Source organism: Gavialis gangeticus, unplaced genomic scaffold (assembly GCF_001723915.1).
Source record: "Gavialis gangeticus isolate Ggan-Ray unplaced genomic scaffold, GavGan_comp1, whole genome shotgun sequence".
NCBI lineage: Eukaryota > Metazoa > Chordata > Crocodylia > Gavialidae > Gavialis > Gavialis gangeticus.
The window spans coordinates 3,059,294-3,083,772 of record NW_017728973.1 but is presented as its reverse complement, the minus strand read 5'-3'; the positions used below and the strand labels follow the sequence as shown (position 1 = coordinate 3,083,772).

General features: G+C 42.8%; 1 protein-coding gene, 1 long non-coding RNA gene and 1 pseudogene across 3 annotated transcripts in view; all 3 read right to left on the bottom strand.

The window, feature by feature from the left end:
• LOC109290096 (keratin, type I cytoskeletal 13-like) overlaps positions 1 to 4,934 on the bottom strand; it is an 11,607-nt gene extending 6,673 nt beyond the window's left edge. Inside the window, exons 1-6 of the mRNA XM_019506488.1 lie at positions 4,157 to 4,934; positions 3,068 to 3,150; positions 2,554 to 2,710; positions 1,048 to 1,209; positions 537 to 662; positions 144 to 329 (exon numbers count right to left, since the gene is read on the bottom strand). Coding sequence (XP_019362033.1) covers positions 144 to 329; positions 537 to 662; positions 1,048 to 1,209; positions 2,554 to 2,710; positions 3,068 to 3,150; positions 4,157 to 4,846 — 1,404 coding nt within the window. The 5' untranslated portion in view covers positions 4,847 to 4,934. The remainder of the gene's footprint in view (positions 1 to 143; positions 330 to 536; positions 663 to 1,047; positions 1,210 to 2,553; positions 2,711 to 3,067; positions 3,151 to 4,156) is intronic.
• A 47-nt stretch (positions 4,935 to 4,981) lies between these two features.
• LOC109290266 lies at positions 4,982 to 12,749 on the bottom strand. Of its 2 annotated transcripts, none has more exons than XR_002095564.1 (3): positions 12,239 to 12,749; positions 10,489 to 10,621; positions 4,982 to 6,581 (listed from the first exon to the last, which is right to left on the bottom strand). It is a non-coding gene; the product is annotated as an uncharacterized LOC109290266 (long non-coding RNA). The 2 variants fall into 2 exon arrangements; XR_002095563.1 differs by lacking the exon at positions 12,239 to 12,749 and having other exon boundaries at positions 4,982 to 5,180; positions 6,455 to 6,581; positions 10,489 to 11,180.
• Positions 12,750 to 17,139: 4,390 nt separating this feature from the next.
• On the bottom strand, positions 17,140 to 22,273 carry LOC109290189 (annotated as a pseudogene).
• Between the last annotated feature and the right edge of the window lie 2,206 nt (positions 22,274 to 24,479).

Here is a 24,479-nt window from a genome sequence, read left to right as displayed (position 1 = left end):
CAAGTTCCCCCACTCAGGGTGTTTCCTTTGCAGTTTATGTTACTAGCTCTCACATTACAGTGCCAGTATATTTCTCTATGCCCAGGGGCATTTATAGGCTACCTAAACTCCCGGTGTCCTCCTTCCAATAGGCAGCAATAAGTCTGAATCTCCTGCTCCAGCCGGCATTTGACATCCAGGAGGGCCTTGTACTCTTGGTTCTGGCACTCGATTTCTGCCCGCAGCTCAGCCAACTGCTGCTCCACACAGATGATCTGGTTCTGTAACTGGGCAAGTTGGCTGTTGTAGCGAGATTCGGTTTCAGCCAGAGAGGACTGCAGATTGTCCCTCTAAGAATTGACACAAACACACATAGGCACTAGAATCATACACTGAATTTAGGCCTTCAGGGATGCAAAAATTAAGAGATTCCCCATGCAACAATAAAACTTCCCAAGACCTGTCGAGAGCCAAGCTAGAACAGATCACCCACCATCCTAGGCATCCAGGCATGACTTGTTCATAGGTTTGATGTAAATGGTCACCCCAGGACTTACCGTCCTAAGGTTGGCCTCCAGCTCAATCTCCAAGGACTGTAGTTCACGTCTCAGTTCAGCGACCTGACTGTTGCTACACTCTATCTCCTTACCGCTTGAGATGACCTCCTGATTCACCTCCTCAATCTGAGAAACACAAACCCAGAACAGAGATAATGAAAATCTTTCTTTTAAAAAAATAAAATACAAAGTAAGGTGAGTTTAGTGTTAATGGATGAGAATAGATAATTAACAAAATATGTAAAATGAACAAAAGCAATGTGATTTCTCTGCCTACTGGAACATAAACCTTGCTTGCAATTCTGTTGCTATTCAAAAAATGCGCTGTGCAATTTATTAATCAGTCTCTTTTGTTGTAACGGATGGTTCTGCATATCACTTCACCCACACACCTCAATGACAAGCAGCAAACCAGGAGACATGTGTGATATTCACTTAGGCCTCTGTGTCCTTTGCCACTTGATCAGACTGAATAATATTGACTAAAATTAGCACATTGAATTTAACATACCTTACATGCATACCAATCCTCAACCTCTTTCCGGTTCTGTGCAATGATAGCTTCATACTGGCATCTCATGTCATCCAAGATTTGCTTCAGATCTGGACCAGGGCAGGAATTGACCTCCACACTGACATCTCCAGTTGACTGGTTCCTCAGACAATTCATCTCCTGCAAAGATAGATCCAGATCAAGCTGTTTTTCAAAGCAAGTGGAGACAGTATGGTGCTGTTTTTTGTGACATGTAAATCTAGTGAAGTTTAGGCTGAGGTCCACCTCTGGCATTCCCAGTTCCTCTCTACAGTGCATTTTTTCCCATCATAAACCCAAGAGAGTGAGGCAGGTGTGGCTCACTTCCAACCTAAGCTCCACAGTGAGAAGCTCAGGACAAAGGGAGCTGGGAGTGCTTTTGCATACAGAATAGTTGATCTCAAGGAATTAAGGAGCTCCACCTAGGTACTGTGTTGCTTTCTGTCATGTAGCAAGCAGAAGAGGCATGCTGTGGTAGCCAGCTTGCACATTACTCTTTTTCATAGGTTTTAATGGCACATGTTGTCACCACAACTACTCTATTTGTCAGTGTCTTTTTTGTACACTGAATGCTGTCAGCCTGTTTCTACTACCAGTTTTTTCTCTGAGGGAATCATACTGAATGAAAGAACTCTCTTTGACAACGAGGTCATTTACTAGTCTACATTCATCACCCTATGTTGACTTTTTAAATATCTTTCTCCTTTCAAAAGAATACATGAAGTGTTGTGTGGGGTCAAACCAATGGTCTGCCTAGCCTATTATCCTGTTTTTGGCAGTGGCAAGTAGCATATGTTTTAGAGAGACAGTATATGAATAGGAAATATCCAGAATAATCCATTTTATGTCATACCCTTCCTGCCAATGGCCAAAACTTGCCTAGGGATGTCAGAGGATACATCCCTGACTGTTCTATTTAGTAGCTCTTAGCGGACCTGCTCTCCGTGAATCTGTCCAATCTCTTTTTGAACCTGGGTTATATTAACTGCCTTTACAGCCTCCTATGGCAATGACTTCCACAAATTAACTATGCAATGTGTAAAAACATACTTCCTCTGGCTTGTTTTAAATTGGCCTCCTGACCATTTCAGTGGGTGCTCCTAGTTCTAATCATTCTTAGTTTTGAAATGCAGCATTACATTTCAGTGGTTGGATGTGGAGATCCTAACTTTCACTTCCTGAGGTTGCTGCTGACTTGAATGATCTTGAGCAAGTCATTTTACTTCTCTCTTCCTGCGATAACTTCACAATGAAGTGAATACGCCTACCTCCACAGGGATAGGGTTTTGTTAATGCTCATTAATTGCTAGTAAAATGTTTGGAGTTCTGCATTTGCTAAACTACAAGCCATGCACAAGGAGTAACAATAAGAAAGATTATTGTTAACTAAAACAGTACCCTGAAGTTTTCTGCAGTGGCTGCACTCTACTACTGTTCTAGTCAGAGTACGATCTGATTCTCTGCCTGACAAGGGCAGGATCCTACCTCCTCATGGTTCTTCTTCAGACAGCACAGCTCCTCCTTCAGGGCTTCAAGCTGTGCCTCCAGGTCAGATCTGCAGAGAGTCAGCTGATCCAGGACTTGGCGTAAACCATTAATATCAGCCTCCACACTTTGGCGAAGGGCCAGCTCAGTCTCATACCTAAATCATGGGCAAGAAAAAGGAAAAAGTTAGGGTTACCAACCCTCCAGGATTGCCCTGGAGCCTCCAGGACTTAGATATAAATCTCCAAGAGACTCCTGAGAATCACCCAGAGATAAATGATAGGGCATTCATTAAAATAAATATTAAATGTTGAATCCAATTTATACAGTAGTTATCCAGTGGATATTTAAAATGTAATAATAATGTGCATTTGTTAAAACCCGCAAAAATGCCATCTGTCCCAGCTTGAAACTCCTAATAATACCTCTTTGGAGAATGTCTTGTTTGAGTAGGATGCGGAGGAAAGGAGAGAAAATATGAATGAGGGTTTGTATAGCATAGAGAAGCACTCACTTCATTCGGAAGTCATCACCGGTCATCCGGCTGTTATCAATGTCCAGAATGATCCTGTTGTTATCAACGGTGGCACACACAATCTGAAAGAGAACAGATTATGAAGTTTACAGTCCTGCAGGCTCCTCACTGTCTTTGGTTCAATGTCTCAACATAAATTTTGGCTACTGTTGCATTGCCCAGACTTTTCTTTCAGTTTATTTTCTGTTTCTTTTTGGGGGGTGGAATAAATTTATATTACTCCCTTATTTTTTACATTCATGCAAGAAGTAAGTACAGACAAGTTGAGTATCAAAGACAAGTTTGTGAAATGCAGTATGTGAAATGAATTCATATGTAAAAATATACTGATCCGGAGAAACTTGTAATTAAGGTAGGTGCTGGGTAGCACTATTTATAACATGCCTCAAATTTGCAAGTACAGAACACACTTTTCATTTTAGAATTCATCATTTCAGGATATTAATTATGTCCAGATGCTCTAATTACAGATTTCCTGTTTCTTATGACCAGTTGCTTGGTTTTTCTGAGCAGTCTGACTCCCCTACACTGCCTAAAACCTAATTTGGAATTACCTAATCAAAAGTAATAAAAGCTAACCAGAAAATGTTATCTTTTAGGTTTCTTTTTTTAGAAGAGCAATAGTTCTTTATTCTGTATGGATGTGTACATTTTGTTGAAACAGAAATAAGATTTTAAACTAGAATTCTGGAAAACTCATGACAGCACTACGTGCAATGAAGCAGATAGCATACTTGATAAATTAATATCTCCATCAGTCTCTTTCTTGAGCATTAATTTATCAAAACAGCTTGAGACAAACTTCATTCAGAAGGACTTTCTTCAGAAGGAGCAAGCAAAGATTGTTCCCTGTGCCTACCTTAACAGAAATCTAATCATGAAAAAAAAGAAAAGAGCCATTTTCAGTGCATTTAACTTGCAATGAAGAGTTTTATACATGCAGTTTTCTTAGTATATATCTGCAAAGAGCACTGAAACAGTGAAATGTTGCTTCTGAATACCAATGTCAGGATTTGAATACAAACTCATGGAGAAGCCTTTACAGCAGCTGAAAAAAGGAGGTCCTACCTGGTTTTGAAGATCTTCTATTTCCCTGATGTAGCAGCTGTAGTCCCTTGGCTCACCTTGGTGGCCATGCTTGGCATACCAGTCCCGAATCCTGCACTCCAGTTCAGCGTTCTCTTCCTCCAGGCATCTCACCTTGTCCAGGTAGGATGCCAGGCGGTCATTAAGGTTCTGCATGGTTATCTTTTCATCACAGCAGAAAAATAGGCCATCGCCCCCAGAGCCCCCAGAGCCTCCCCCAGGAACTATGCCACCACCGAGGCCACCACCAAAGCCACCACCAAAGCCACCACCAAAACCACAATCAATGGGACCTCCAAAGCCACTAACACCCCCAGCACCACCGCCAACACCAAAACCACCACCACCCCCAAAGCCACCACCAAGGCCACCACCAACACAGGAGCTGCCACTGCTGAACCCAACGTTTCCTATGCTGCATAGTCCTACAGCTCCTCCATAACTTCCACCAGCTAAACTACCAGTACTCATCCCTCCTCCATAACACCGTCCACCACCAAAACTCCTGGCAGAAAAACCTCTACTGCTGCCTATCCCTCCAGAGATGCTTTTTCCAGAAGAAACTGATGAAATCCTTGCTCCCCCACCGCCTCCACCAGTGCCATAGCTACCACCACTGCTCTTAGCTGAGCTAGAGACAGTAGTAACTGCTCTCTTGATTCTACAACTCATAGCCACAGCAATTAATTATCCAACCCAAACCCAAAAGCAAGAGGCAGAGCTTGATAGGGAATCAGACTGCAGATTATCTGCCCTTGTAGTTCTTCATTTATACCTTACACAGTGGGTGTCACAAGGAGGGTGTTTCTCCTTCCCATGGGGCTGACTAGTCTTGCTGTTTCTGCCAAGAATAATTTCCCAAAGGCAGCTTCCCTCCAGAAATCCCAGTACACAAGAAAGATGCTTTACATATCAGCAATATTTTTTTATGAATCATCAGCTTTTCTTTATGATGAAATCTTCACACTAACAACGAAAACAAGTGTCTGGAAGATACGGGGATACACTGGATTATACAAGGAATAATTCTTTAGTTAGAGCTTGTTGAATCAACAAGTTCTTAACCTATTCTTAATTTATTTAAATTAATTTTGTTTCTGACAAACACTTTTTATATGAGGTACTGGTATTGGGAAACACAAGGTCAAAATGAATTAAGGGAAATGCAGTGTCATATTCTGGAGAAATCAAAAGTATGATGTAATTACTATGGAAGGGTCTCAGATACTGTGGTATAAAAGTAAAGTCCATCCAATATCCCTATAATGGACCCTTGCTCCAAAATACTTCTAAAAATAAGGAGGTTTTCAAACCATGGGATAACCTCTGGAAGGAAGTAGTGTCAGGGTTCCCAAACTATGCTCTGTGGATTGGAGAGGAGAACTTGCTGGTGATCTGGCCAGAGCTTGCTGCTTAAAAGTTGCTGACTCCTCTTTCTCCTTGTTTTCAGTTGTCCAAGGACACCAAGATAAACTAACACCTTATAATCTATTTCCTTAATGCTGCTTTTCAAGTAAAGTAAATGTTGTAGTTACCACCTGGTAGTTACATGATTTTGAGCGGAAACTGTCATAATCTCTGCAGTGGTGAGTGAGTTGATGTCTCCATGGACAACTTCCCTATTGATAATATGCTGCTTGGTATGAAAAGGTCTGGGAACCTCTGGCACAGAAGACATAACATAAAAGTGGACTGTGGATCACACTAGAAGAGGAATGGCTGTAAAGCATTTCCCTTTTGTCTACAGGGCATGGACAAGATGTGACCTAAGAGAACTTTTCCATTGCCAAAGAGTAAGACTCTGGGCTGAGGAAAGAAATTAGGCGTAAAAAGAGCCTCCACAGTTCTGAACTGAAAAGGTCTTAATGGTAATTGGGGCCAGTACAGTCTGGTTGGCTCTGGGAACTTGGGCATTATTGCTGGTACAATATACAGGCTAGAGCCGTCTGTGGATACTGGAAATATCCAAAAGAGAGTTATTTTTGTTCAAAAGGTCATCTTAGTCCAGGAGAGTCTTTTCAGTACATACTGGTGCACACGTTCTCTTATGAATGGAAATGTACAAGTTGCTATTACTGTAGAAGTAACTGGTCTCTGCCTCACATACACCCAAAAAGCACTGTACAGGGATACTTGTTAGGAGCCCTCATTTATATTGAGGGTGACATCTAACGGAGAAGAAAAGATGTCAGCTACCCTCTAGAGAGATGTCCTCCTTGTCAATGAGTCAGAACCAATTATAACCAGTCTAAACCAGTCTGCTTTAGAGTTCATACTGACCTTCATGAGCTTTTGTTCCTAAGGTGCTGGCAGCCTGTACTTGCCGAATTAGGAGCGGTGGTTCACTCTAAAATGGGATCCTGAATTCACTGATTTATGTTGCCTGAATGAGAAAGACTGTCTGTGCCTGTGTCTGTGTAGGAGAGGGAGGAGAGAGACAGAGATTTACCAGAGTGAGATAGAAAATGCTCCTGAAAGTGTTTACTGCTACACTCATCTAATTTTCCAATTCCTGCTGGTAAGATTTCAGAAGAAATTACCCAAAACTGTCTCCAGAAAATAATGTTTCTGAAAGAGCAAACATTCCTTTTCCTCTCTCTAAGGCATTGGTTTAAGGGGCAAATGTGAAAACTTACCTCCCTGTGGCAAGGGAAAGTGTTTGCCTTCCTATCTTAGCAATTTCCTGATGGACAGAAAGGATGGACCGTAGTCCACCAACATAAACTGGTCAATTGTAAGGGTTTAGGCACATTCAGTGGACCCAGGTGAGGTTTCTATAAATGTCCTGCCCATCCACCTCTGCCAGATGGCCTTACAAAATTGTCCATTTCATGTGCCTCATTTTTATTCCACTTGTTACTATTTCTGTTCATGTCATTTTTCTCTCTGGGAAGTGGGCGAACTGTTTTGCAAAACAAAATCAAATGAAACGAAACAATCTTACTAAACATTCCAAAATTGTCAAATAAGGTTTTTCACCTTTTTGATGTTTAATATTGTGCACACTTGGACGTCATCCAGACAAGCAGGGGCATGTGGCTTGTGGCTCCACAGTCCTCTTTGTGGCGCCACAAACCACATGTGTGCACTGTGAAAGCGTGCTCCACACTGCAAATTTGCAGCCCAGGGGCAAAATTTGCTACTGGAATTTCCTGGTGGCAAAAAAAAGCACTAGGGGGAAAAGTGTAGGGCACGCTACAGTAGCATTCACCAGAATGAACTGAGGCTTGGTCCTCCAGTGAGACACTCTGGATGCTGGCCAGAGTATCTCTATGCTCCATTTGTGTTCCAGCTGTTCCAGCACAGCAGGAGCCAGGAGGAGTTGGGCAAGGGCACTTTGTGTCCCACAACGAAGTGTTCGTGCAGGGGCATGCGCTACAGTACAAAACAGTGACACAAATTTGTGCTGCTACTACTTGTGCTGCTGCAAGTGCATACTGCTGCTCATCTAGACACAGTCTTGAGCTCTTTGGTGCCAGTCTGATACTAACCCAGAAACAATGAAAATCTCGTAGGAATACCTATACTCATGGGATTTCCAACCCAAATTCTGCAGATGCAGGATATTTTTATAATACCAGAGAGGATCCTAGTAACGTTGCAGCCCATTCAGATGCATCTCATCTCACATGTGCACAAGCTGACAGAGCAATCTCTCAGCAGCTGAGATTCAGAACCACCTGCACATGTACCACAGTATTGGGATTGCTGAATTAATCAGAGTCTTTGTGGCATTACTTTTCTATTTTCCTTAAAACCTCAGACTAAAAATGGAGGGGACCTTTTACTGTCATGATCCCTCCTATCTCACACAGCCACATCATATAAGCCTATTCATTCAGAAGCTGATCAAGATCCATCTTAAACCTACTTAACCTTTCTGCCCTCACTACTCCAACTGAAAGGCTGTTCTGGAGCCTCTCTGCCCCATTTTACTGCCAGTTATACAGACTATACAGCTTTTACAGTATTCAGTGACTGCATGCAAGCCATGGTTTGTATCAGGCCTTTCAATGTCCTTTCCCCCACTTGGAGTACCATCTACCTGTCAACATCTCCTTTATGGCATGCATGAACAGAGGTCCATCAGCTGCACTTTGACTGTTCTAGCAAAACCTTTGCAATTTTGCAATTAGCTGAAAATTCCAATCCTTGATATTCAGACTGCACCTTGGACCAGGCACAGAAGTACAATTTAATGTTCACCAGTTATATAGTTAACCTCTCCTCTGCCTGACTGCAAACTAGCCTTTGACTTCAAAACTTTCATCTTCATGCTATTTTTCCACAACAAACAGTGCTGGTGTGGTACAATCCCCCACACATTGGGTTTTTTTATTTATTTATTGCCATTACTCTGGCACCATGTGTAAATGAAACGGAAGAGCCTAAGTCAGGAGCCAAGGCCCAACTGTTCTAAGCTCTGTAGAAATGCAGGGTGTAAAGGTATCCCCTACCTCCAAAAGACCTTGCAATCTCTGTATGAGACAACAGACAGCAGAGTGGATACAGACAGACAGGGGGAAACAAGAAAACAATGAGAAGTTAGTCAGTATGGGTGCGTCTATGCATTCATTAAAGTGTGGTGCCAACTGCACATTAGATTTAGTATTCATATAATCGAGTACTAAATAAAAGTGCAGTAGGGTGCCGTACTGCACATTAACATGATTGCAAGCTTTGTATGTGACAGTTAATTCTCAGCAGACTAATACTACTGTGTATTAGCCTAACAGTATGGTTTTTGCTGTGACACTGTAATGCGCAGTCTATCAGTCTACAGCACGTTAAGCGTCTCGTGTTGACGCATCCAATGATGTATAGCAGTCTCAGCACACCAGAAACCACAGGCAATATTTTCATAAGTCATATGATACGAGTTTTAAGAAGGGATCAAAAGGAGGACAACAAAGTAGCTTTGTGGATGTTTATAGGGAACTGCTATCAAAAGTGAGGGGCAGCATGGGAGAAAGCAAAAAAGTTCTTGCTTGAAAGCTAAACAATTGGGTTTTGGAGATGGAAAACATGGGCTAACTGTGACGGTCACAATGTGCAGAGATCTTCTTGAGGATGTACCCACCCCATTTCTTACCTTGTCAGGTTGTTATACTTATCAAAAGCTGGCTAAAGCAGTGTTTCTCAACCTTTTAAGTAGCAAGTACCCCCTAAGTTCTGAAAATTTTAATAAGTACCCCAACATTCAATTTTCCAGGGGATTTTATATTTACAGACTAATGTGTGCCATATGTTGGAAGAAGGGCTGTGTATATAAGGCAGTGATATGACAGATATCTGATCTGGTGTGGGTAGGGTTGCCACCTTTTACACCAGGGGTGCACAACTCAAGTATGTACTGGGCTAGAGGTGATGTTGGCTAAAGCTAGGAGGGCTGAACCCAGTGCCACACAAAGCACGACACACCAAATTATTACTGGGGAATTTAAAGTGCTGCGCAATGCGCAGTGCACCACATTTTTTGCCATAGTTTTGAGAGGAGGAAGGGGAGAGACAGAAAGAGGAAAAGAGGGCAAGAGAGAGAGAGTGTTGGGGTACTCGCATACCCCCTGCCTGTGTCTCGCATACCCCAGAGGTACGCGTACCACAGGTTGAGAAACTATGGGCTAGAGAATATCTTCATGTGTACTCTGTGAGAAGGGTGTGTTCAATCCAGTAAAGCATTGTTTGTGTAAGTGTTGCTTCAGTGATGCTTCTGCAACCTTGTTAAACATGATTTTATCTTGTCACTTGCTGTAATTCTCTTTTGTAATTTGCATAATAGTTATTAGGCACCATTTATTAAATGCTCTAAGATCTTTGATGTGCAAAGAGGAAGTAAGATGAAAATAATTGCTGCATAATATATATGGACTTTCATGTTTTTGCATGTGTGTGACATTGGGCTGGCCCCAGACTAAGAACCCCCTCCTTTTAAACACAGATTAATTCTTTTCATCTGGCTAATGATTCATTGGTTTATAGTGACTGAATTTGATTGAATTCCTGTAAGGAAAGCAAAACAATTGCAGCAATGAGTTTAGCAATATCATGGACCGACATCTTAAATATACCTTCCGTGGCACTGCTTTGTACATTACTTTAGTTTCTTTCACGCTGACAGTTACCTGCAAACTATAAACTGTTTCAACCTGTTTACTGAAAAGGAAGTGGAGCCCCAGCAGAATATATTCAACAGGAGAAGATTGTCTCCCTACAGAAGTTTGCCATTCATGTCCTTGATTTATTCTTTGGAGAGTTTTAATTTGCTCACTGAGTCTGCAGATAATCAAAATGCAGTAACAAGTCCCAGAAATTACATCTTTGGTGGCAACATCAATCATCACTGCAAAGAAGAGTCTAAAGAGGCTTACATCAAACCGTATGGGAATACTGAAGAGTGAACGAAGTCACAGCAAATTCATCCTGCTGTTACATCTGTCATCCTGAGAGCTGCTTGCAGTGTGTGTTGGGAGAGAAAGAAGAGCTGTCACCTGCAGCTCTGCTCTGAGGTATTCTGGAACAAAGTGGGAAGCCAGAGGCAGAACTGGAGTATTTTAGGTACTTCTAACACCCAGATACCATTGTGATGGGTGCAATACAGACAAACAGACAGAGGTGTGTCCAATTCAGAGTTCCTTCTGAAAATATAATTTTATTTAATATCCTTTTACCTCTTTTCCACTTAAAATGCATTTAAGGGCAGTGATAATCAGACAGCAACTTCTAGGCCACAGATGTTTGCAAGGAAATGTTATCACAGTTCTTTCTACCTGCACTTGTTGGTTCTGTCTTTCATGCAATCAAGAATAATGCAGCACAACTGTTTGCTCTTTCTGACAGTCATGGTACAGAGAGTTAATTGGATAACTTCGTATTTCTTTTGAACTGGAGTGCGTTTTCTACCATTCACCTGCTGCTATTCTTTTGCTGCTGTGGCTCTTTGGTTAACACTGGGTGCATCTACAGGAGATGTTATGTTGCTGTAACATCAGTGGGCACAAACCATGAAGCTGATGCTACATCAGCATAGCAACAAGCTACAGTACAATAACTCTTCACTACAGTGACATAGTGTCCAAAAATAACCATACATGACCAGAACTGTGCAGTACTGGTGGGTACTGCACAGTCATTTAGTACTTGCAAGTACTAAATGACTGCACAGTACTAAATGCACAGTCAGGGGGCACATGTAGACATGCCCAGTGATTACTCACCTGGCCCCTGAACCAGTCAGGCCCAGAGAGTCACTGATGTAAGATATAAAAAGCATGTGACTACCTTACAGGGGGATATCTACATGAGATACTGCAGAGCTGACTAATTAGCTCTGCAGTAAACATCTCAGTGTCTACATGTGCGCCCCTATTAGGGCACAGGAAACTAATAAGCTCTGCAGCAGGGCAGTATTTGTAAATATAAGTACTACCCTGCTGTGGAGTTTTTTGTGCACAGCAGTGCACATGTAGTTGCTGACCTGGCTAGTTGGGGAACAAGGGTGCTTCAGTATGGAGGCTGCCTGCCAACTAGCACCCTTATGACCAGCCTGCCCCTCTGCAGCACAATAAGTCTGGTCAGAGCAGCCCTGGGCTGGCAGGCTAACCCCCAGGGCCTCCCAGTGGTTTTCAATGTATTTAGACTCAAGGAACTCCTCAGAAAATGCTAGTTCTTCACTTTCACTCATTTTTTACTATAGAAAAATAATAGGCTGCTGGGCACTAATGTTAAGAATCACTGATCTATTCTTTCTATCACAGTAGTATGGATGGATGCCACAGAGGTACAAGGCACTACTGTACTAGACACTGGACACAAAACAACATAAAGACAAAGCCTACCTTTGAAATCTCATTATGGAAGGGTTGGTAATTATATTGTGGTTTATCCTTATGTAATTCTTTATAAGTATTAGACACTATGCAATAAATAAGTGAAGAAAAACATAATTAACATGGCCACACCACAAAAGGTACTTTTATGGAGAAATGATAGTGCATGCCTCACACCATAAAGCAATCCAGCATCCAAAAAAATCTCGAATGTACCCAAACCCGTTTATCTTCTTACCACAGAAACAACTGACTTCCAACACTTTGCCAGCCAACTAAGGGGTTCTCCTTTCAACCACCTTATAGCTGCTGATCTTCTGTCCCCATAGAGATTTCTTTCCACTGATACTTGCACACTATATTCACTTCTGCTCCCCCATGTATGGGAAACCAAGCTTTTTTACTGCCAGGTTCCCAGTGATATTAACTCCAGCTACAGGCATCAACACTGACTGCCTCCCAAGCTCTGAAACTCCTCCCTTGGGCTCCACCCACATTCCTTACTTATTGCTACTCTGGCTCCTTCTATTCAACCTTTTCTGCCTTTTCTCATGCTGCCTCTTTTTCCAAAGGCACAAGACTTTACTAGTCCCCTTCTCTAAATCCATCTCCAAAACTTGCCCCCTTCAGCCTGAACCTCTGCCTCAGTTCTTGCACATGCCTGGCCAAGCTCCTCCTTAGCAGTGGCTAGAGGTGGGGGCAGGCTAGGCTGGGCACCAATCCTCCTGCCTGGGGCGTGGCTCAGTGGAAGCAGGGCCAGGGGAAGAGGTGCGCGCGCGCGCGCGCACACACACACACACACACACACACACGGGAGGGAGAGTATGATGGCCAGGAGGGTGGAGGAGGGCATTTCTAACTATTACAGTAAATAACAAGTGTTATTGCCTCAGAAATTTAATAAAAGAAATAAAAGCATTAAGTAAATGCTGAAGTTGCACTCAAATGACGGACTGCACTCTTGCTTTATGCAATATCTGCTCTGTCACCACAGTAAGCACCGAGTTTTCTTTTTCTGTTTAAAAATTGCAAATTGTCTCATAAAAAACCTGAATTCACTGATTAAAAAAAAACCCAAACCTGCATATTTCCATGATTAAATTGAAATGCCACTATATATATATATAGTTGTCAATTTAACACAATGTTTTATCGAATTATTTACAATCTCAAAGCAGTTTGGAAACCTATCAGTGCCTCAATCATTAGAATAAAATACATTTGAAATACCTATTTTTTTTACTTTTTTTTAAACAGAAAATCAGAGTTTCCCTGCCTCCTTTGCTCAACAAGATGGAGGTCCAGCTGTGGCTGTGCCCCCTGCCCCACTGCTTTGTAGCACTGAGCAATAGGACTGTGCAAAGCCTTCAGTAGCCAATTCAATTCAGAGGAGATTTGGCCCAATTCAGTGTCCAAATCTCTGAATCCAAATCAAATCGGGGGATCCATTAAAAGGTCTGAATCAAATCGGAAGCCTCCATATAAATTTAGAGAGATTCGGAGATTTGGAAGGCTTGCAGGAAATAGAAACTGGGAAGAGGGAGGGGGATGAGGTGATCTTCCATATATGGAAAAGGCTGAGGGGGTGGGAAAGATTGCTCTGATATTGACATCTGTAGCTGGCTAGTGACTGTGATCTTTCCCTGAGTTCCCTTCCCATCACAGTGCTCTGGGGAAGGGACATAGAAACAACATATCAAGTTGTGTCTGAAGTGATCTGTGCCTTTTGTGAGCTGTGTCTCTCTTGGAGCAGCAGCATCTGAAAGGCTCTGGCTTGCTATATAGTCTCTTGCTAGCTAGTCTCTCTTCTTGTACATTGAAGTCAATCCTTTCCTATTTACCCTTGCCTACAGTCCCTATTGTTATCCCTGTCTATTCCTTTCAACTTATTTTTCCCCCAAATCCTCTTATTTGTTCTTGTTAGTCTGTCTTGATTCTTTCCCCGCACAAAAAGAAATCTGTGTTTTTCCTGACTGTGTGTCATCACTATGCAAGAAAGAACAACATATATTGCACACACACATTTTGCAGCACACCAAACATTATGAAGCATAGTGGAAAGGCAGGTGCCAGGTCTTCTAGCAAGGGAGGGAGAGGGGGCAGAGGGAGAGCTGCAAGATCCCGCTGGCCCAAACATAGATGCACCCTCTTTCCTAGCAGTGATGAGTCTTCTGCTGCTAGTGGGAACAAAGAGGTGGTTGCAGTGCCTGCACCTGCACCACCACCACTAACACCACTAACCAGCAGCAGCATGACATTCTCCACCCCAATTTCAGTTCTCAGCATGAAACCTGGCAGGCCTCTTGCCCACATGAGGGGCTACCATCTCTACTGCATTCATCCCACTCTGTCTTAACACACACACAAATGATACGAGTTTTGCTTTCAAGAGTTTGAGGTGCACTTTCACAAAAAACCCTGACCTATCTCCTTGAAACATGGCAGACTTCATGCCCTCAAAAGGGGCTACCATCCCTGCTGATTGCATCTGAATCTGGAAAACAATGACAGTTATATGTATTTTAGTGATTCCCCATTATAGTCTATGGCCAAATCTCCAAATCGGCACCGAATCTCCAAATCCAAATCGGCCAACTTGAATTGGGACAGTGATTCGAATCACCAAATCAAATCACTGTCCCTCTGAACTGGCCAGATCCAAATCCAAATCAAATACTTGCTGCTTCACACAGGCCTACCAAGTAGCCCCAAGTGATATACCAGTGCCCTGCCCCTGCCCATGGCCATGCCCCTCAGTCCCATCTCCACTCCCCTCTGGGCTCTGCTGGTGCCCCTCAGCTGCCACCCACAGCCCCTGTCCCCCCAAGACCCTGCCAGGTCCCCTCAGTCCCAATCCAAATTCCCTACTCCCCTCTGGGCTTTGCTAGTGCCCCTTCCCCCAGCCACCCCGTCCTGTCCTGTCCTGTCCTGTCCCGGCTAGAGCAAGTGCAATGGCTGCATCAGTAGCTCCAGCTCCTGCAGGTGGTGGTGGAGCAACTCCATCCACTGCATGGCCTGGAGGGCGGGGGAAGGGAGGCCTGTGCACCCTCCACCCTAGGCAGCATCTCCCAGCCAACCAGGTTGTGCAGCTCCCCGCTGCCCCCTTCGTTCAGCCCCCATGCCCTGCTGAAGCCCCAGCACCCCACCACACACACACACCTTCCAGCTTACTTGTATCCAGGTGCTCAGCCAGGGCAGCTCCTATACCCTGCCTGGCTGTCCGCATCTGCGTGTGTGCACAGAGAAACACGGTGACTCCTGCCGCCCACCCCTCCCCCCATCCACTGAAGTGGTATCACATTCTCCATGTTTTTCTGCAATAAACTGAAAACTCAGATCTTGATTGAGAACTCAGGTCCCAATCATGCTTGCACTGGGTGTTCTGGGACCTGTAGTTCTACCTAGCGACAGCCATCTTCAAAACGGACTGGGAAGGAAATCCCAGACATTTTGCCTGCATTTAAATAACTCGCCCAGATGCAGCAAAGGGGGCCAAAAAAGAGGACATGTCCAGGAAAACCCAGACATATGGTAACCCTACTGCTGCTGCCATGTTGCAGGTTCAGTCTTTGCTGTTGCTGTTACCACATGGGCTTCTTAGGGGCCACTTGTCTGACCCCTCTCTCTTCCCCACCAAAAGAGTACTCAGGGCTGGTGCCCCACTCACCCTGTCTCACTAAGCTACTGCATCCCTATTTAAACCATCCCAGCCAAGTGCCTGCTCTCATGAACTTCCAAGGATGGAGATTCCAGTCATTAATAATGATTAAATAAAATACTAATGCTTTTTATTATGTGGATGAAAGCTTCTGAGCACAAGCTAAAACACAGGAAAAATTGAATCAGATCTAACGGAAAATGTAATAAACCCTTCTTCTTTTTTCTTCTTTCTTCTTCTTCTTCTTCTTCTTCTTCTTCATTATTGGTTATAAAACAAAAAGCATTCAGAGGCCCAGGCAAGGGAACAGGTTTTCTTTGTTATACTTGTACCCTGCTTACCTGGAAGGGTCAGCACAGCTCTGCTAACCCAGAGTCTCTTGGGTTTGTATGACTTCCAGATCTGAGTGTCCAGTTTGAGCCATCTCCAACTTGCAGACTTGGGTATTCAGAATTTTGTGACAATTAAGCCCCTTAAAGGTGTCTCGGGTTATGCAGCCAGTATCAGGTGCTGCTCTTGGAAAATGTAGGAGTCAGCGGTAGCAGGGTCTTTATGTTCTTGCCAAGCTGCATCCAGGCTATAGTTGGTGACACTTGCTTGCACTTGCCTGGTTATGTGCTGGTCCCTGTACCCGCTAAAGGTGGTGGCAAAATTACAAAGATTGCATAAAAAAGAAGGAAATATTTTTGTTGGAAACTGTTTATGAACAATGACAGCAGTTCCAAAGCTGTTCAGAGGCTTAGCATGTTCAAAGCAGCCCTTCCTGAGATGGATGTGTGGTCAGAAGTACATGGCAAAGGTTATATATCTTATACATCTGCAGCGTATGCAGAGTGTAAAGGTTTGATAAAAAAATACTTCTTGGACACAGGATTCTGGATGCATCAGTAGTAGCAGCGTTTTATTTGAGACAATTTTTTGGTGGTTAGCATATCACCAATCACAGCTCATATGAACACAAGTAAACAGCAGCAATTGGATAAGTACAGCATTACAGAATGGAAGAAGCAAGTAGCATGATAGGCAGAGAAGTGGCACCTCTGAATAGAAATGATAGGTCTTTCTGGACAGAGGGCTTCAGCAAAACTGAGTAAATATCAGGAGTATTTCTCGTTTGATCTTTCCCTACAGTTTGCCCTCATTATTGCCTTGGTCAGCCTCTCTAGAGGGCATGGAGTTAAATTAATCACATGTCCTTCTGCAATAACCTGTTCAGAGAGAGAGAAAGAACAGTAATTTTCTCTGAAAAGAAATAAAGAATCTGACTGTGTGGCCTCTTCATTCATTTAACAAAGAAACTGTCAGAAAGGTGGCTGGGAGCAAAAACATGTATGGTGGCAAGCTCAGCTGCACATCAAAACTTTAGCCTTCATCCTATTGCTTTTGGTATGCCCATAAAATAGGAACAGTTTGGGATCCCCAGACCACCTGCAAGAGAATGACTCTGATGCCTCTTCCTGCTCAATAAAAATGACAGAGCCTAGAGAAACAGCTCATGTTTCTGTGATAAGAAAGTGTTCTTCACCTTGTACATCCCCACCCTAGGAAGGCAGGGGTTAGGGCTGACAGGTGGGTTGACACATTGGTTGGCACACAGGTTGACACTGGGAAGATGGAGAGAAGGAGTGAGAAGATCGAAGTCCTCCAGTTTTTCCAGCTGAAGACCCATTAACTCCTCTTCCTACTGCTTCACTGAGAGAGAGGAAGGTTTTTTGGTGAATAAAAGAAAAAAAAACTCACTTTGTAAAAGAGAACAGAACCATGGGGCATTCAGTGCTTTTGTAAACAGTACTTTTATTTATGTGCCTCTGTAGGCATTTTGGAGTCTAAAATCAAGAGTCTTTATTTCAAATCTTAATTGATGAGAACCAACTACTTTGCATACAAAAGGAAGTGACACAAACCTCTGATTAAGTCTTTTCCTTCCCATGGGTCACAGGCTATGTCCACAGGATCCTCCAGGGACTCTCCTGGAGGATTTTTTTCAGAAAAATTGAAATATTTTTATAAGTTTGAAATAGCTCAGACAGATTTTAGCATTTCAGATTATTTTCCATTGGCAGTTCTTGATCCTGTCTGGCAGGGCAAATGGCAAAATACTGCTCTAAAAGATTCTTCTCTCAGAAATTCCTGGCAAACCCATAGCAGAAAGCACAGTATAACTGAGCAGATGATATATTGGTACAATACCAGGTTTGAATCATCCTTTGGGTGTTTATCTAAACCAAGGGCCCAAACTCTTGGAGTTTTGCTAAATAAAGCAAGCTAGTTACAAGTTAGTGAGGATATTCAGACATCACTCTCATTCCTCACCCAGGGAACTTGCTGTTGATGTTACTAGCTCTCACGTTCCATAGTTCATGCCATTGGGGTTTCACTTTATGCTCTGGTGCACCCACAGCCTACTTACACAATTCCACATTGCCCACCCTCCAGCAGACAGCAGTAAGTCTGAATTTCTTGCTCCAGGCAACTTTTGATGTCCAGAAGATTCCTATACTCTTGGTTCTGGCACTCCATTTTCCTCCGCAATTCAGCCAGTTGCTGCTCTACCCAAGTGATCTGTTTCTGTATCTCAGCAAGGTGGGTATTGTAACAGCATTCGGTTTCGGCCAAAGAGGCTTCCAGAGTGTCTCGCTGTGATTTGAACAAGAAAAATCAGCTACTTGAATCATGCGCGAGTTAATCTATTTCAAAACAAGAAATTGGCAGTTCCCAAAACAAAGCCAAAAATAATTCTCTACTAGCAACAGAGGGGGTCCTGGGAGGTATTAGCACTTCCTCATAAAGTGCCAGGATGACTGCTTGCCCAATATCCAAGGAAGCCATGTGCCATGGTGTCCCAGCTGAGCTAAAAATACCTCTATCTGTTGTCACATACCATGCTGCACTGGGCCTGCAGATCAATTTCCATGCTTTGCAGTTTCCGTCTCAGTTCAATGACCTGGTTGTTGCTTGACACTATCTCCTGACTGCTGGTGACAACATCCTGATGCACTTCCTCCAGCTGAAAAGCGCACACGATCTTCAGAGAGCTCTTAAACAACACTGTACAGTAATGGTTCCAAATGTTCTATTCATGGAATAGAAGAAAAAGACCCAACTAGTGCCCGGTGGACAGGGACTGTGAAAGCTTGACTCCTTTGCCAATGCATCTTAGTCCTGGGTTACTTCCTTGTCATGGTTACTCCATATACTTTCATCACTTCACCTACCCCTCCCTTGCAGCTGAACCTATTATTCCCAACTGATGATGCCAATATTGGTGCCTGTCAGAAAAAAAGCTCTTTATGGGAAAAACTTTCAGAGCCTAGTTTAAAACAAAAATATAACAAAAAAATCAAAGACAACATTAATTTTAATGCCTGGGGGGTTGGTTTTTAATGAAAAATAACTATTTTTGAAGCAAAGCAGGTTCTTTCTGTGAATAATTTGCTTTCAAATCCAGTTTTCCATTGACCAGCCCTCACCAGTCTGCTTTTCTAAGGAGATGTCATAACCCTTTTGAGGCCTGTCCTGGACAAGAAGCTTCAATATTCTGGCAATTTATTTTGAGTCTGATCAGATTTGGAGCATACTGTGGGCATCGTTTCCTACTCTGCACTGCACGATTGTCAGAACTTGCAATAGCTCAAGTACTTTCACTTAATTCTCTCTTTTCCACCTCTTCTCTCGCACACTTAGTATTAGTTGATTTTAGATATATCTAAAGTTCCAGTCAATGCATCAAACTTTATCTAGATGGCAAGCTAGCTACAGTTCTGTATATTTACTGTACCTTGCAAGCATACCAGTCCTCAACCTCTTTGCAATTTTGATCAATCAGTTTCATACTGGCATCTCATGTCTTCAAGAATTTTTCTTAGATCTCATCCAGGACAGCTATTGACCTCCACACTGACATCTCCAGTTGGCTGGCTTCTCAGACAATTCATTTCCTGTGGAGAGAAACCAATAGGGGGGGAGGAGGGGGAATGACAACATTATCTTGGTTTTGTTCCTTTAACAATAGTAGCAGAAGCCATACCACCTGCCAGGGAACAACTTCCCTGCAAACATCCATCTTACCCGTCTCTTACATCCCTTCTTCACTCACTAGCAACAATTACAACTGGGAAAAACTCTACTAAAACACTACTAAACTTTACTAAAAACAGTCTTGCTTTCCTACTTCACTGGGAAATCTGACTCCAGAAGCAGAGCAGCAATTACTGCACATCAGTGAGCTATCCTTCCATGTTGTAGTGTTAGTATGATAATGAACCAAAGCTGTGTAAGGAAGCTCTGACTGTTTTGCTAGAGGAGAGGGTTAGTTTCCTGATGTCAGCGGTGACTCCAGATCTAAGGTGTCCGAGCCACAGTGTAACAAGGATCCTACAGAGACACTTTACACTTGTCAATGATACACACTGGCCCATGCTTTCCTGTTGGCTTATATGGACAAAAAATTTACTCTGCATTCTTCTAGTGCTAACTTGTTATGCAAAAATGATCGGAAGAAACTCACTGGATGAAACCTACTCCTTTCCCTGACCTTGGTCTGAACTAATGTGACAAGTGTATTGACTTAGGGTAAGGTCAGCCAAGCCATCTGATAGCCAATAGTGATGGACAGATGTTGGCTCCTGGAACTTTGTTTTATTCATATTTATTCATATATTGCTTTGAGTATAGACTGAGGGTCAGAGCAGAGGATTCAATGACTCTGTTTTTTCTGGGGTAAAGCACTTCTGCTCCCTCTGGTTTAATTGCCTCAACCTAAAATGAACAGAATAATACTAATTTCATATAGAAGTTGTTAAATATAAGTAATTCTGAACCTATTTATCTGTTATGCCCTCTTGATATTTGATGCTTACCTGAGAACACAAATCCTCATAACTATTACTACTATTTGATTAAATAATTTACTTCCTCATGGCTCTTCTTGACATGACATATATCCTCTTTTCGGTTCTCAAATTGTATTTCCAAGTCAGCCCTACATCTTGTCAATTGGTCCAGAACTGGGTGTAAGTCATTGAGATCAGCCTCCACACATTGATGAAGACCACATTCAGTCTCATACCTAAACCAAAGACAAAAAAGGACAGAGAAGTCAATGCTTGAGCTCATCACAACTTCTCCTTGCTCTTATCAAGCTTGTTTATGAATGGGTCTAAGTTTAGCATCAGCCTCATTTTAATAGTTATGCATAATTGGTAACACACAGCCACATTGCTCATGTAAGCTACTAGAGGGAGCATGACTATCTTTGTTCAAAGCAAATATCTATCCTCACTTCACTCTGTAGTCATCTGCAGTCATCCTGTTGTTGTCAATATTCAGAAGGATCTTGTTATTCTTCAGAGTTGCACAAATTAACTGGAAAAGAGGAAGGTAGAGAGGAATTTCAGCCCTGCACCTGGCTCATTGTACAAATCAGCAGCAGCATAAGTAATAAACGCACCCCAGCAAGTGTCCCCATAAGCACAACAGTGTGGAAGGGACCAAAAGTCTCAGAGGCACAGGTCAGAGCAATTCCATCTCATTCATAGTGCAAATGCAGTGCTGCTTTCTAAGTGTCAGATCCCAGGCTCAGGACAGCTGCACAGCTAGAGGACTTGAGCAGGCAGGTAATTACATTCTGAATTTTGTCCTTCTTCAATAATGCTACCAGTCTACACACAGCTGCTAGCACTTTCACAGCAGTTTAAAGAAACCTGAGGATTTTCAAAAATCACATTGGCCTGCAATGTCAGCAAAGGGGGCAATCATCCTTGAGAGGCTCAAATTGCCTTTTGCAGGAGCAAAGAGTGTTCATCAGGTTTATTCAAACAAAATTTTGACTGAAAAATTGAAGCACTATCCTAATCCATCTGAAGATGGTGAAACAATGGTCCATTGTCATAGTGTCACTGGACTTCTCCATGCCCTCAAGCCACAGTTTCAAAGAAGCAGATGTCTTCACTGATTTCGATGTGTGTGCACAATCTTCTCTGCCACGTGCATTAGGATCATTAGGAGAATGATTAGAACCTGGATGAAAGAAGGAGGTCCTACCAGGTTTTGAAGATCTTCTATTTCCTTGTAGTAGCAGCTGCAGTCCCTTGGCTCACAGGTGGGGCCATGCTTGGCATACCAGTCCCAAATCCTGCACTCCAGTTCAGCATTCTCTTCCTCCAGGCATCACACCTTGTCCAGGTAGGACGCCAGGCGGTCATTAAGGTTCTGCATGGTCAGCTTTTCATCACGACAACAAACAGCACTGATGCCATCACCAACCCCTACAAAGCCACCAGTGAAGCCAACTCGCATACCTCCACCTATGGCAGGTCCAATGCTTCCACCAGCACAATTGCCAATTTTCAGCCCCCTCCCAGTGAATCCTCCACTGAAGCTACCACCAGAAAAATTGCTGATTCCACATCTTCCAGAAAAGACTGAGCTAACTCTAGCTCTACCACCAACAACACCACTGCTACCTCTGCCTCTCCCCTGGGAATCACCATTAAAACTCTGCTTTGAGCTGCAGCTCATAATGACAGCAATTAAGAATCCAGCCCAAAGTCCACAGCAGGATGCACAGATCAGTACTGAATCAGACTGCAGTTTTTTTTTCCTTTCCAATAGATCTCTATTTATACTTTCCACAGTGGGAGTCACCATTTATAGAGATTCCCACCCACCCCTTTTCCTGTGGGGTTGGTTAGTCTTATGTCTGTGCCAAGAATAATTTCCCCAAGGACATTTGCCTCCAGAAATCCCAAGACACTTTGTTCAGCAGCTTCATTTTAAAAAATCTGTCAGCAATATTATTTTCTGAATCATTCATTTTTGCTTGTACAACACAACATAGGCATAATGATGCCTAAACTGCTCAAAAATGAAATGTTATAAATACTATCCAAGTCTCTTCAAGATGGTTGCCAGCCAACTAAAGGAAATGACAAGATGGGCTTGTTTCCCCTGGGTTATGAGGGACTCTGAAATTGTTCTGGAAAAAGACTGGAGAAGAATAATTTGTGTTGAGGAAATGAGAGTTATATGAATAGATCTTTTCCCTTTGTAATGTCCAAGAGTCTACACTGGGCAAGATGAAAGCTGGGGAAGAATTTCTTAGGGTAGTATCTTTTATTGGACCAACTATTTAGATGGAATAAAATTAGACAAGCTTTCAAAGACATTCTTCCTAAGGTCTCTGAATATAGGATGCTAGGCACAGCAAGTTAAGCGCAGAACAGTCCAGGGCTGAAGGAAATTCTCAGGGGTAGCAGACAATTAGAAAAAAGAAAAGAAGCTGAGTATTGGGGGATCAAAGCCTACCAAAAGGGGAAACTTGGGGGGTGGGGGAATCAGTCTCACCTTCCTTGTGTGGAAAGTATTTGGGAATTAGATAAATTATAATGGGCCATATATCCAATACCGGTGTTGGGGAAAGCATTCCACATTTCTGCCTGACAAAGCTCATTTAAGGCATTTGTGACTAGAACCAGACCAATCATTCCAACTGGATCATGAATCCCTGACAATAACAAACACCAATCATGCTTTGTATTTAAAAATGATATGTCTGCCAAAAAAAAAAATCCATTCCCCAGCCATTCAGTTTGCTGAGGGCCAGGCAGCATGAGGAAAACCTTGCCCAAGAGGGAAACATGGAATGTATTTCTTTCTAAGAACACAAAGAAGTGGTAACTTCCTTTGCATGTAGGTCATCAAGCAGTTGTTAGTAGTCATTTGCCCTTGCCTTCCTGGAACTATGTATTAACTATGAACTGTGGATGTTCAGACCAACCATCCATACATGAGATTACACTATTTTAACACTGAGAATGTAGGAATACTAAATAAGCCTGACTCAGCTGCAGTTACAGGCATTGGTTATATTTCCATTTATTTTAATATCTCAAGGGAAAAAATTCTTTGTAAAGAAGCCGAGCTGGCTGACTTAGTTGAAGGATGCTCTCCACTGAAAGAAATAACTAGTGAAAAACTACCTGCCATTGGGAGCACCAGTTTTTAGACTCCTGCTCCCCCGGAAGAGCAAACCCCATCTCAAATGAGCACAGAGTTGCTGACAGGAATGAAATGCAGGAAAGTGTTCCAGTCATTCTCTAAATACAAGCTGGCAAAAACTGTCTAATTAGAAATGTCACTAGGAAGATCTCCTGGTTAGGAGAGGGAAACCTGATTTTCTTACATGTGGAGGCAAGGTGTAGCTCTCATTAATTCCATTGGGCCTACCTGTTGCTGCAAGAAAAATGTATATACCTCCCTACTCCATCCTTCTCGATTAGGCAGCTTCTAAAGAAAGCCCCCTGCCACAGTAGACATCTCTGGAAATGATGGAAGGGAGGGTGCCGCCTGGACAGCCACTTTATGTTTTTGGAATGCTGCTTTTTCCTTGGATTGAATTATTTCTGCCTATAGTAATTTCTCATTCTACAGTTTTTGAGTGACTTATGTTTTAGGAGCAGATTTTTGTGGAATCCTAGCTAAGAGGAAGGCCTCAGTATTGGGAGCTGTATGTGAAGTTGGCAACCTAACCCCATGCACCATCTTTGCAACCAAAGCAGAAGTGCAAACCAGATTCAAAACACTGAGCCCAGCATTGGCCTCTTCTCCTGCGCAGCTGATGGTTTGGGAAGAGGTTGGTCCTTGATTTCCAAGTTGATCAGGCAGCAAAATGCAGTTATGTCAGTCACTGGGGTTTATAACTTGTTTCTCTGTCAGTGAAAGAGCCTGTCTTCTCCTATTGCAGATTACCACATCTTACTTAGAAATGTTCTTCCCCACAGGTTAATTCATTTTACCCTTCTATCTCCACATATGCTGCCAC